Here is a 13,832-nt window from a genome sequence, read left to right on the forward strand (position 1 = left end):
AATGCCCAAGTGTGACTCACTTCATTATATTCCACAAAGATCGTATCAAGAACATAGCAGCGTAGATGTATAGTATTATTTTTTGGCATAAATGAATACTCAAGAGAGTAGCCTATCCGATAGGCGTCGGGCTGTATCGATACTAGACTGATCGCTACATGGAGACGGACGGCGCGAGGGCTTCAGCCCTCGCGCATGTCCGTCTCCATGTAGCGATCAGTCTAGTATCGATGGGGCGTCAGAAATTGTTTCAGCGCCATCTGTGGTATCATTTCGAAACCGTCTAACGGTTGATCACAGTAGCTAGTTATTTTTGTCAAATTTTCTATGTGCTTGTAAATATCTGTAGATAAGTTGTATTATAATGTAAATAGCACCGGTCTGCAAGAATCTTCAGTCTATTGAAGGAGGCAGACTTAATCAGAAGAAGAAGAAGAAGAAGATACAGCCCGACATAGCGATAAGTCTTGTATCGATACAGCCCGACACCTATCGGATAGGCTATCAAGAGAGTAAAATGAGAAATGCATGTGAACTGTCAAAGATATTCTTCTGTATGAGTGCTGATTTTTTTTTTTAATGTACATTGACACAATGACTTTGTAATCTGCACGGGAGATAACCAAATTAATTTTACAAAGATCATTAAAATCTAACTTTACCATTTTATGAGATACATTTACCTGAATGTTCACACGATGTTCCATAGTATCCAGCAGGACAATGACAGTACCAGCCGCCGTAGCTTTTGTTCCAACAGGTACCTCCATTAAGACAAGGTTGAGCGTCACAATTACTCGGCTGGGTACCTGTCAATAAATGGAGTTCCATCATGGTTAAAATTGGAAGAGCTACGAGGAGTCTTTTTTTAACGATATTATGCAGGATATCTAGTCAGTCAGAGGAACAATACGTATGATATGTATTATTTCTCGTTCTAATAGTCTATAGTATAATATATATTATATAATATGATGACAATTTACAAATTAGTACCTTACCTATCCATAAAGCAGAGGTATAACAGTTGTTTTGTGTCATTATCTACAAGTGTTAATTTACATTTTCTGTTGTTTGCGATCTATTCCTTCCCACATGCTTTTCAACCTGGCAACTCCTTACATCGATTTAATTTCCCTTTGTTTCGAAGCATGTCTGAATTTCAGTTTGTCATTATCGAATCCTTTCAATGATCATGCCGTCTTCTTGAAATGTGAATACATTTCTAGGTTTCATAAGACGTTCTTCCTCGGATCAAAATCATGACAATTTTAGCAACCACGTTCCTCTCACATGTTGTAATGTCGTCTGTAGGGAAGTACTGATGAGGTGAATCTACACTTCAATGAGAAACTTTTAATTCAAAATTCCCATGGTCTTATTCACTGATGGATCAACGAAGATTATGGTAAGTTTCATGCTTTCCGTAGTTAAAAACACAAGATTTCAATGAAGCAAAACTGGTCTAATCAACAAACTTACTCTGACAGTTGACGCCCCAATAGCCAGACTGACATGTACACGAATAGGCGTTTTCCCAGGAAGTGCACACCCCATCGTGTTGGCAAGGAGACGAACTGCATGGCCCATTCAATGGACCTTGCATTTAACAGGTGAGCGCGAGAAGGAAAAGAGACATCTCTATTTGAGTGAGAAATTACGTCATCTACAACTGGTGATTAACGACACTATACATCGGTTTGAGTCAATCAATGCCCTGAATTAGAAGGGTTGTTTTCTATACCTTCCTGTCTAGACAGACGGTCATGACGAAACATTTGCTGCATTGCTAAATTGCTATTAATACCCCAAAATAACACATATTTTATTTTCCGTCGTAAATATTATTTCCAAACCCGCATTTGACATTAATTCATTCTCTTACTTTAGCCCATCATCTATCAACATAATAATCGACACTTACTCATAAAATGTATTAAAGTTTCAACATACACATTACAAAACGAACAATCTGTTCTTTCAATTAACCCAATTCTATTCGAATCTTTCTATTGATGTGTGTTTGTTTTTTACGGAAGCAAGCGTAAATCAACATCCTGTATACTTTTATGCGGGGCCAGCGAAAGTGATTGCGATTCATTTTTCTCGAGTTGTATTAATTTGCTGCCATTTTAAAAAAATCTTTTATTCTAAAAGACTCTGTTCTTCAGCAAAACATCCTGGATATTATGCGAACATCCTTTACGTTGTTTTAAACCAAATGAGATTTTGGGTTTAATTGGTTGACAAGACTTTTCCATATTAATTCATACCTTCATCATAACCACCTTTCTTTGGTATACTGCTTGAAATATTCCAAAATAATTTATGAAATTAACATCCACATTGTACCGTTGTTGTATTTCATAATGATGAATCCTTTTTATCAAAGAATTCAAACCGAATCCCTTTTTTAACCGCATTCTTTTAAAAACAAAAATATTCCCTACGGTCATGACGGTTATTCCGTTCAGTTATCCTCTTATTTTTCCACGTAAGTAACACTTGATTTGGCAATGGAGGTGGAACACTCCCCCAGCGCAGACTTTCACTCCTAGCTGGCTCCCTCGATAAGGTCAGCGTAAACTGTAATGTCTTAACCCCTCCCGTGAATTCTAGTTTGCGGGCCTGTGGATACGTTAAATCATCAAACGAATTCACATGGGGTTTTTATATAGAAAACAAATGTTATTCAAATATTTTCTAATTTTGAGCATTGAGAATTTAGGGTTTCTAGGACGAACACTGAACTAGGGCTTGATAGCTCAGTCGGTAGAGCACCGGGCTAGCAATCCGGAGGTCTCGGGTTCGAATTCCGATGGAATCCCATTTTCTTTGCTCAATTTTCCACTAATAAATGATATTCATTTCTGGTCAGTTTGTCTGTTTGCGTTTGTTACATACTCAAAAAAAAAACTGCATCACTTCGGTGATCCCTCGCATTTATCCCCAAGTTGAATTATCCTTCGGGTTTATGCCAGGTTCAAGTGTGTACGTGTGTGACACACACAAACACACTGCTATAGCTTCTGACCATTCGAGCATTGAGAATTTAGGGTTTCTGTGACGAACACTGAACCAGAGCTTTCTATAGCTCAGTCGGTAGAGCACCGGGCTAGCAATCCGGAGGTCTCTGGTTCGAATCCCGATGGAATCCCATTTTCTATGCTCGATTTTCCACAAATATTTTCTTCACAGAAAATATCTCTCTCTTCTTCACAGAAGAGGGAGATATTAAATCAGATTCATTTGATGTCTTTGAGTCTCTCTTGTCATCTAATTGAAATAGCTTGAAAGTCAAGCAGTAGAGTGAACTCACTTTCGCAGTTGATTCCAGTGTAGCCGGGACGACAACAACATTCGTATCTGTCGCCAAAATCACTACAAGACGCACCATTTTGACACGGAAATGAGCTGCAAGGACCACCGACTGTGATTACAGGATAATACTACGATTGCATACATAGATGTGTAAGGTGCGAAAGAAGTATACTTCTTTGAAAGGACAGCATTTTTGCTATTTCAAGTTCTTGTAGATAAAAAAAACAGAAATAGATCTTATCATCGCTGCCAATTATTTTATCAAACATGTGGATTAGATGGATTCATATTTTCATGATGTAAACACTTGATATCATTGCGTCTCCCTTTCAGGAAAGTAATCTAAATGTGGAAATAGCTTGAAAGTCCAGCATAAAGAAGTGAACTCACTTTCGCAGTTGAATCCAACGTATCCAGCAGCACAAGTACAAGTGTAATTGTCTCCAATTTCAGTGCACAGTCCGCCATTTTGACATGGGGACCAATTGCAGGGACTCGCGTCTGTGGAATGACGAAATTGTCAACATTAATTTTGTTTCTTTATCATCGTCATCCTGATAAATAGCGACACACATGAATTAAGTTACAAATCAACATGCGATCACGGGAAATATAATTCGTTGGTGTACAATAATAATACAAAAACTCCGAGGAGATGCAGAAAATGGAAAAAAAAAGCATGGAAAAATCATCCTTTGTAAAATAATGACAGCCGCATCCACAGAGTGAGCAGTGCGCGTTAATTCTCAAGTGGCCTTCCTAGAGAACTGAATGAGGAGAAGACGTAAAACGATACCTTGCAGAATTGTGATGTTAAAGGAGCACCTGAGAACATTCCCGTTCGCATAAAAACAACAACAACAACAACAACTTGTGCGTCACGGTGGTAACTCCCACCTGGAAGGCCTGGAAGAGAGAATCTCTTCCATCTCCTTGGTCAGATATAATGGTAGTTTTCAAACTTTTCGTTGTTAAACACGTTATCATGAAACATGGTAAATACAATCCCGTCGCACTGGAAAAGAGGAATGAGCCAATCAGCGAACTTACTCTCACAGTTGACACCCCAATAGGCATACGGACAAATACACGAATAGGTGTTTTCGAACGAAGTGCAGACTCCACCGTTTTGACAAGGAGACGAACTGCATGGTGTAGTCACAGCACCTTGCATTCCAAAGGGTTAAAGAGGGATGGGAAGTATGACCAGCGGCTTCAAAACAATGGACATGAACGTGCTTGACAGATATAAACCGTTATTTTTACTCGTTTATATGGGAAAATAAATAGAAACCAAATGTGTCAATATTATAATATTGTCATGGTGGTAGTAAAATGATTGATATTTTTATGCATGCCAAATCTCTTAAAATATCCTGCAAAATGGATCAGAAGGTTTATTTGTGATCCGCAGACCGAAAATTACACGTTCCACGTGTTCCGTTCTTTCTTGCCCCAATCAGTATCATTTCATTTATTCATGGGATCATTATACTACAAAAAAAAAATTGCCAATGTGATGCTCAATGGTTTTTGGAAAGAGGTACTTCTGGCTCTTTCAGAATTTTTACAAATTAATACAAATAATAATTTAGCAAGCTAGCCTCTTTGGAATAATCATTTTATTAAAATGAATAATAATACTGTATATTAAGTCTTGGTGAGAAAAAGATGTACGTTTTATAAATGATATGTTAGATAATGATGGAAAATTTCTTTCATATTTTGAATTTCAGAAGAAGTTTGGTATACAAACTAACTTTCTTCAGCATTGTGGATTGTGTACTTCTATTCAATCCTTTGCTAAAAACTGTATGTCGCAGATGCAGAACCTTTTATTCCTCATGGTTTAACTGTAATGATTAAACACAAGAAAGGTTGTTCTGATATTTATCAAACGTATTTAAGACACACAACAAAACATTATAATAATGCCTTTTCCTTTTGGAAAATCTAACCTACATGTGCATGGACATATCTTGAAAGTCCAGCGGCACGGTAGAGTTAACTCACTTTCGCAGTTGAATCCAACGTATCCAGCAGCACAAGTACAAGTGTAACTGTCTCCAATTCCTGTGCACAGTCCGCCATTTTGACATGGGGATGAACTGCAGGGACTTCCGTCTGTGGAATGACGAAATTGTCAACATTTGTTTCTTTATCATCGTCATCCTGATAAATACACACATGAATCAAGTTACAAATCAACATGCAATCACGAGAAACATAATTCGTTGTTGTTCAATGATAATGCAAAAATTCCGAGGAGACGCAGAAAATGGGGGGAAAATGAGCATAGGAAAAAAAAAACATCCTTTGTAAAATAATGACAGCATCCATTGAGTGAACAGTGCACGCTAACCTCTCAAGTGGCCTTCCTGTAGAGAACTGAATGAGCTGAAGACGTACCTTGCAGAATCGTGATGTTAAAGGAGCACCTGAGAACATTCCCGTTCGCATCAAAAAACGTGTACGTCACCGTGGTAACTCCCACGTGAAAGGCCTGGCCCGAAGTGTGGGTTTGATTGTGCAGGACGTACGCGGACTCATCAAATGTCGGTGGTTCAAAGGAGATGAAAGCGGACGAGGTACTCGATGGCAAAGTGACGACGATGTCCATCGGACAGGTGATCCCGGACATTGATGTATGGCCTGAGATGGACAGGAAGAAAGCAATATCCAGGTATCAAATTATTTTGTTCAGAAATAAAGAGCTTGATTCCAAAAGGCGTTAAATCAATCATTTTTCATCATATTTACGGCATTTCACTGATGGAGAATAAGCAAGAGAACTCATCAACCGATTTTGATCAGTACGATGTCGTTTTAGGTTATAGGTCGGTTCAAAATATAAAATTCCATGATTTACTATGATTTATGCTTGAAAAAACAGCTTGTTTTCCTCTCATGGTCATTATGACCAACAACAACAATAAAGATCAACAAAAATGGAAACAGATTAAAAGATGCAGATTTATATTTTATATAATTGTCCAATATTGAAAGATGTCTTACAAATCTTGGCAACCCAAATAGTACATTTATATAACGTTTCTGCACTGTTTAGGTGCAGTCTTCGGAAAGTTTCTATTACCTTTGCTGATTTCCAACTGAGGTTCAGAATTTTTGTGACTTCACATGGGCAGCAAAATGATGAAGTCCTAAAAATGTAGTTTAGTTAAATCATTTGCGAGAGATCTAGGGTGAACAACACTAACAAATTATCTACGATGTAAAGAAACGAACAAAGAAGGACGGCAAGAGACAAAAGAAATAAAGCATGAATAATGAATTTGATACATGTTTCATTCTGGAAGGACAAACATATGCAGTACTGATATCATTAGAATATTTCAATTTCAACTTCTATTCAAACTTATTTTCATTTTCAAAATTGAAAACATTCAAAGATATGAATTCAAATACACTTCAATAATGTACAGTATGTGATACATTGTGAAATGAACAGAGTATACAACTGTACAATGGCAAACATTACGATATGAAAAAAATTGTGATGAATCCTCATCATATGGAAAACCCGTCAAGGTTAAAATTGAGTCTCCAACTGTCAACTGAACATTATTTCTAGATAGATTAAGATTCAGATTTTATGTCAAATATAAGGAGGACAAATAATAGTTGCTCAGTCACTCTCCCGGGCAGTGTGAGACTATATTCAGTAGCAATCGATATCATCTTCAGGCATTTTTATTCGAATATTACATGGGCATCTGGACAAAAGAAGGACCAGCACAACTGGTGCCAGTAGAAAAATATAATACATGAGAATGACGTATGAACTGCGAAAATAGTCTCAGAACTTTTCTCACGAGCGAAGCCAGGGATGGTCCTGTTTGCTCAACCTATTGACACAAGAATTCGCAGCATTGAAGGCATACTGTGGCCCAGGCTGACAGTCTCTTGATTTTCTGGAAGAAAATTGTTATGTTGAATTTTATCTTTCATCCAAATCTCAGCTGTCAAATTACATTATAACTCCTCTTTACCGTTAAACGATTATTTCTTGAACTCTGCAGTTTTCATACGTGTAAATAAAGTAGAATGAAATATTTCGATCCATTTATTCAGGGAGGTGAGAGGAAACCTCTTCGATTTATTTCATTTTATTTCAGCAAGGTACAAAATTCAGTGGGGGCTGTTCTTCAGCCTGTACGTGCTCAGATAAAAACAAACGAACAAACAAACAGACCAAAAACAAAGAAACAATGATATATAGTTCTATACGACGTGATGTAAAATGGACATAAAAATGGTGGAAAGGGTAAAGTAAAAATGATAAGTAAAACAAATCTTAAATATTGTTAGTATGATATCTGCCCGATTGCTATCTGTATATGGTTATACTTTGTTCACATAAAAGCGACAAAATATTTTGCATTTGCGTATTGTGACTGTAACCATTTTTGTTTCAATCGTAAGGAGGGTATAATGAAAAGCAGGCCAGAATCGTTTTGCGAACATTGTGTCTTTAGAACAATAAAAGACTTACAACAACGATAACTACCTTTAATGTCTCCCTCCCCCCCCCCCCCCCATTCTCAACAGAAATTCGTTTTTCTCCACTACTCATTTAGCTAGAAATGCTGAAAATGAAATGTTTTTAGCTGTTCCACAGGAATATGACTATCCACTACCGGAAAAAAATGAATAAGAAAAGAAATATGACAAACAATCCTGATTCAAATCGTGCTATCTAGATAATCATGTGTTAAACTTGTCACGGCACATCGTTGAGAGGAAATCGTACTTGTACAAACAGTCGAAAGGACAATGATGTATATTCACTGCTGACGTCATGCAGCTCCCGAAGAACTCCCTGCCCTCTGTTAAAATGGTAGCCTTGGGCAATTTTGGGTGCAGTCCATTGTGGATTTATTGACATGGGTTCAATCATATCAAATATTTTCCCGAAACGCACGATGGTCCTTAAGGTGAAATACAATGAGTTCACAACATTTCTATGTCATCACAGTATTTCTATTTAATCGATACAATACTTTCTTGGAGTCTTTTTTTTTTGGGGGGGGGGGTTGACGAAAGTCCTCAATGTATCTAAAATTTAGTTTCATCTTTTAATTCATCTTATAGTTCTTTATCAGATACACACGGATGCCAGCATAACATGAATAAAAAGAAAATATCTTATTGAGTAGGAGCACTGTCGAGCAAACCGTTAAGCAAATAAATGAATTAAATTTCCGACCAGATTGTAGTAAATTACGGACGAAGGACATGGTTTCGACATTATCCTTTCCATTCCGATGTCAGTATATGGTGAGACAATTATGATATAATCATGATGTTCTTATTTCCTATCCGATATTAACTGAGATTCTACCATTCGTTGTGTCTTAGATTACTTTATTTTTCATAGGTAACATGTACACGAAGTGATGATTTCACTTTCTCAATCATTCTCTCTCTTTTTTGTGTGTAAAGCTAATCTTTCTGAGATGATCCGCAAAATCTACGCTCAATTAAGTCATTCCAAATAAAGATTGTCAATGACAGTGACAAGTTTGTTCATGACAGCATCAAGTGGCGTGTTGTAATGAAAACGGCCTCGAATTTATAGCTACCACCTTCGATTACAAATCAGGACGCCCGGGTGATATCCTATTTGTATTGCACAAAAAGCCCGCTGTGGGAGTATTATTGTTCCCTGAGTTTACTTTTCCTGCGATTCCGAGACAGAGTCTCCAGACTATTCTATTTACTGGGGAAATGAAGACTGGATATTGTCAGTTCATACATAAAGGGTTCAATTCTTCTGCTAAATATAGGCAAAAGGTCAACTTAAATTCGTGCTGTGGTTCCCGCCCACACGATGACAACGTCAGGAACTTTTCAGGATGAAATCATTTTCCTAAAATGTTGTCGTGAATTGGATATACACCGTGTGATGTTCACCTGTGTTCGCACCTAGATGCTCAGCAATCGGTGTCAACAGCATACACGTGACCTGTCATATTTGGAAGAGGTGCCATATTTGGAAGAGGTGCCAACTTTCTTCCCAAATTGGTGACCAAATATGGGAATTTTGCCACTTCTAATTGCGCCATAAAAACATCATGAAATTAATATGAATAGTTTCGTGACTTGAAGTGCAGATCAAAGAACGCATTTTGAGTTACAACCCCCTCCCAAAACGCTTGTAGAATGTGGGCCCCTCTGAAGAGGAATACCAATAGAAGAAAAAAAAGTTTAAACACAGAAATTAAAAGAAAAAAGTCTGGAAGCCCACTGAAGATACAGAGAAGCAAATTTATACGCACATATACTACGTGCAAATGAAACGAGATTGGAACAAAAATACTTAAAGGAAAGACCATGAGACAAAACAACATGAGGCAAGACTATCAAACATAGCCAAGAGAACGAGAACGCACAACAGACAGACAGACATGGTGACAGAGGCAGCGATCTTCAGAAGTATAGTCGAAAAAACATTTTGACGCGTAAAAAGGAATAGAAAAATAGAGAAATATTTACGGAAATATTAAGTTCTTTAGAGAAACCTTTGGCTCTATAACTTGGCCAACAGGGGCGGAAATATAGATGACAATGCAGATTCTTCGCGAGGGTAACAAAATATGCCAACAGTCTAGTTCAGTTCTGGAGAATCATAAGATTGTGAAAGAGGAAACCTTTTTAAATGAATATATAAAAGGACCATTTATTTTTATATCGTGATTCAGGGAATTCCAATAATTTAGGCCAGTATAGACATTGTTGTTAGCTAAAATCGTTCGTAAAAGAGGTAAGTGAAACCCACTGGAACGAGGAGTGGGAAATGATTGATATTTTAGCAACATAGAACGAAAAGATAGACTTAAATTTAAAAAAAAACAACAAATCTTTAATTTTTGATAGCTTATCAGAAACAAACGATAGATTCGTATATCGGAACGTTTGGGAGAATAATAAATGAGGCGGAGAGCTTTCTTTTACAAAAGGGACACTCAATCCGATAAGTTCACGTGACTGATCCCAAACTAAGATTTCATAAGTAATGTAAAGCAATATCAATGACTAATTTTAAAAAGAATATTAGTATCTTTTCAAGGAATATACAACTCAGTCTAGTTATGATACCTATATTTTATACATGATGGTGTTACAAACGAAATCAATATGTAATTTCTATGAGAGATTTGTCATCTACAATGACTCCAAGGAATTTGACATAATTATGATACACTTTCTAATTGAGAATCATCCAAAACCATCTCTGTTACACAAAGTGTTAACACTATTATTAAAAACAGGGGGGTTTTTTGAGGGGGGAGGGTTTAACATTTAGCAATAACGTATTAGCTCTGGGCCATTTTGTCACTTTTTCAATTCCATATCAACTTTTTTAACAAGAACAACAATATCATTATTTGGAAAAAAATACTTTGCTGTTGTCAGCAAAGTATATAAAGAAAAGTAGTTGAGATACTCGACAAAAATCATTTATATAAATAGTGAATGATAACGGTCCTAAAAGACTTCCCTGTGGAACGCTACATTTAACTTCTCTAATGACTTCTTATCATTAATTGTAACAAACTGTCGTCTATTTGCTAGCTTAACAGCTCTTAAACCACTCCAAGACCTTGCCACGTATTGACAATTTGTAGAGTAAAACATCATGATTAATTTTGTTAAAGACCTTGCAGAAGTTCGAAATTACTAATCAAAAGAGAGTGATCGTCAATATTGCGTGAGTTACGTTATCAACGAAATTTAAGAGTATGCATTGACAGTACTCTGTTTTTTCTCGAAAACCAGTCTGAGATTTTGTAAATATTTAGTGCAGCTTCAAAAAATGAATGATTCTCTTTCAATTATCATTTTCCAAGTCTTTGGACAGCGAGGGTAATAATGAAATTGGACGGTAATTACTGATTTCAAGTTTATCGCCCTTCTTTGAATTTGGAATCACTTTAGCCAATTTCATTTTATCAGGGAACACACCATCAAACATTGACAAATGGAGTGATCGAGTGGATCGCCACCTAGGGATATACAATCACCTTTAAGAATGATATTGTCCGTCTCATCATAACCACAACTTCGTTTATTCTTTAAAGAAGACACAACATCAATAACTTCATGTCTATTAGCAGGAGTAAAATACAATGGAATTAGGAAGGGGAAGAGTATTAGAAAAAAAAGTTATCAATGACAGTCGATAGCAGTGATCCGTAACACATATAGGTTTTAGAAATAAGCTGAAGAAAGGAAGAGAACAAAATGTGTCTGAAGAAACTAGCTTGAGATACAGCTGATTTCATCAAATCAATATCAGAATCACCGAGTAAGAAACAGTCCTTATTTCAAAAAAGCAATGACAACGTGAATGAAGATTTTGCAAAATCCTGAAAGATACACATTGTACGTACGAAAATCCTAAGTATTTGTATCGGGTAATCTGTATTAAACGCTTTCCACAAGATTCCTTCTTTCTGGGTTACAAATTTCTAGAAAACCGGATTCGACGATGTTATCCATTCAAGAAATATCATAATCAACCCAAAAAATAAAAAATAAAATAAAAAATGCGTGATATATAAAATGCAACAATCATAGGCCATAACCGTGAATTGAAAAAGTATTTTGAGAATTATTGGTAGTTAACTGGCTTCATTTAATCTAATAACAGAGAATGTCTGACTTGCATCAGATTCTAATAAAAATTAACACATCGCATTATTTATTTACACTCTTTATATTTGAATGCAACAGGAAAAAAACACGTACCTGTATGCTTAGAAAAACTGGTACATAATCTTTGCATGGATGCACAGTAATATACTAATTGCACAACGTATGTTGAGTTAAATCACTACTGAAACCATAGAGCAATTCATTTGCTGGTGAATATAAACAAATGAATCTTCATTTACTGTCAAACATTATGTTATACATGTCCATGTCAATGAGGTCAGTTCTTTCACAGTCAAAACACCGTGGCCTCGCAGCTTGTATTCATTAAGAATAAGTGAAACCGGCGCAATAAGTCTTTAATGAGTCAAGTAAATAGAAACGTTCCCAATAGGCGTTTTCACATCAGCCCGATGTTTCGAAATAGCGCGCTATTTTCTGACTTGGGAAATTGGAAAATATCTCGAGCTTGGATTTTTATCGGGCTGATGTGAAAACGCCTAATGTGGAGCCGCAAAAAAAAAAAAAAATAGGGCAGACTTGTCAAAAAGACAACAATAACAACAACAACAGACGTCGTTTACCCCCTAAAAGCTTCAAAAGGTTGTTTTTTTTTCCTCTGAAGAATAAATGAACTCAACATAAACTCAAATCCTTATGAAACTCTGACTCTCAATAATACATCTATACGACGAGGGATTCCAGTCAAAGTACAACCACTAGTCCCATGGTACAGCCCGGAGCAATATTTTCTCATGAAGACACTAAACTGTTAAGTATATAGCTCCATGGTTTTCTTCAGGAACGTTCCATACCTGTGTCTGCGTATGGCTGGGCTTGGCAGCCCGACGCCGCCAGCAGGAGAACGGCGGCCGCCAGCGTGAGGCCAGGTCGCTTCATCTTGTTCGCCGCAGAAGTAGCCTCTGTGAAACTATAAGTCTATCAATATGTGCAGAAGAGAAAGGTTCAGATCCAAGGACTTCCACTCATGTGCAAATAGCTGGCAGGGAATGAAAAGTGTCCCAGCAACCAAAATATCAGAGCAAACAGAACCAAGTCTCTGTTACCTCCTCGTTCTCTGAGAAACACCTCCCAAGTTCAACAAAGATTCCTGTCCTTTATTATTTTTCTGTATTTTTCTTTTCATGACGCACAAAGGATAGTCTGACATTCATTTTTAGTTGTTCTTTTTCTGTCCATAGGTAAACGCTTTTGCCATGGATTCAGTTCGCTGGTTCCGCAACAATTGAGCCCGCCAAATTAAATAGAACTGACAGAAACGTGAGTACAAAGTTCAAGAGAATGCTTCTTTTTCGTATATTGAAATAGACAGTAATAAAGGGGAAAAACTTAAAGTATTTAGATATTGGTTAGGTCTGAACTATTAGCGTTATCTATTTCAACCTCCTCTTCATCCACTCCCATTCGGTTAGAATGACACCACAATACATTATACTTGGGAAATATGAATATACAATTTATGATGATATATATATATATATGCATAGATATGCGATCCATAATGTGTAATTGTACTTTGATAAGGTTCATGTCACTCGAAGTCTGCATGGAACTCAATACGAATCCATAGGCCTGTACTAGCTGACAAAACGTATACTACTTCAGTATTCCTAATTTGTGCAAGTTGGGGAACACTAATCCCCCCCCACCCCCGTCTCTCTCTCTCTCTCTCTCTCTCTCTCTCTCTCTCTCTCTCTGTATACTCTTCAATATATATATTATCCTTATCAACATTATTGTTATTATCATCATCATTATCATTATAACGAGCACTCTTCAGATCCCTGATGACACATAACGCTATCATACTGCAT

At 36.8% G+C, this 13,832-nt stretch overlaps 1 protein-coding gene across 1 annotated transcript; it reads right to left on the bottom strand.

Annotated features, from left to right (window-relative positions):
• Positions 1-182: 182 nt before the first annotated feature.
• Positions 183-12,897, bottom strand: LOC139721018 (uncharacterized). Its single transcript, XM_071632347.1, has 6 exons — positions 12,813-12,897; positions 5,731-5,973; positions 5,335-5,445; positions 1,483-1,577; positions 684-809; positions 183-221 (listed from the first exon to the last, which is right to left on the bottom strand). Exons 1-6 carry the CDS (start codon positions 12,895-12,897, stop codon positions 183-185), a joined length of 699 nt encoding a protein of 232 aa, XP_071488448.1.
• Positions 12,898-13,832: the final 935 nt, after the last annotated feature.

Source organism: Diadema antillarum, unplaced genomic scaffold (assembly GCF_040938485.1).
Source record: "Diadema antillarum isolate AM-2024a unplaced genomic scaffold, OU_Dant_1.0 scf00000136, whole genome shotgun sequence".
Lineage (NCBI taxonomy): Eukaryota > Metazoa > Echinodermata > Echinoidea > Diadematoida > Diadematidae > Diadema > Diadema antillarum.

Excerpts from the sequence above, each read along its gene's own strand:
- LOC139721018 (XM_071632347.1), bottom strand. The coding sequence starts at position 12,897 with ATGAAGCGACCTGGCCTCACGCTGGCGGCCGCCGTTCTCCTGCTGGCG. Across the intron at positions 810-1,482 it reads TTGGGGCGTCAACTGTCAGA|GTACCCAGCCGAGTAATTGT; the intron begins GTAAGTTTGTTG and ends ATTTATTGACAG. Across the intron at positions 222-683 it reads AACATCGTGTGAACATTCAG|ACTGATCGCTACATGGAGAC; the intron begins GTAAATGTATCT and ends CATCGATACTAG.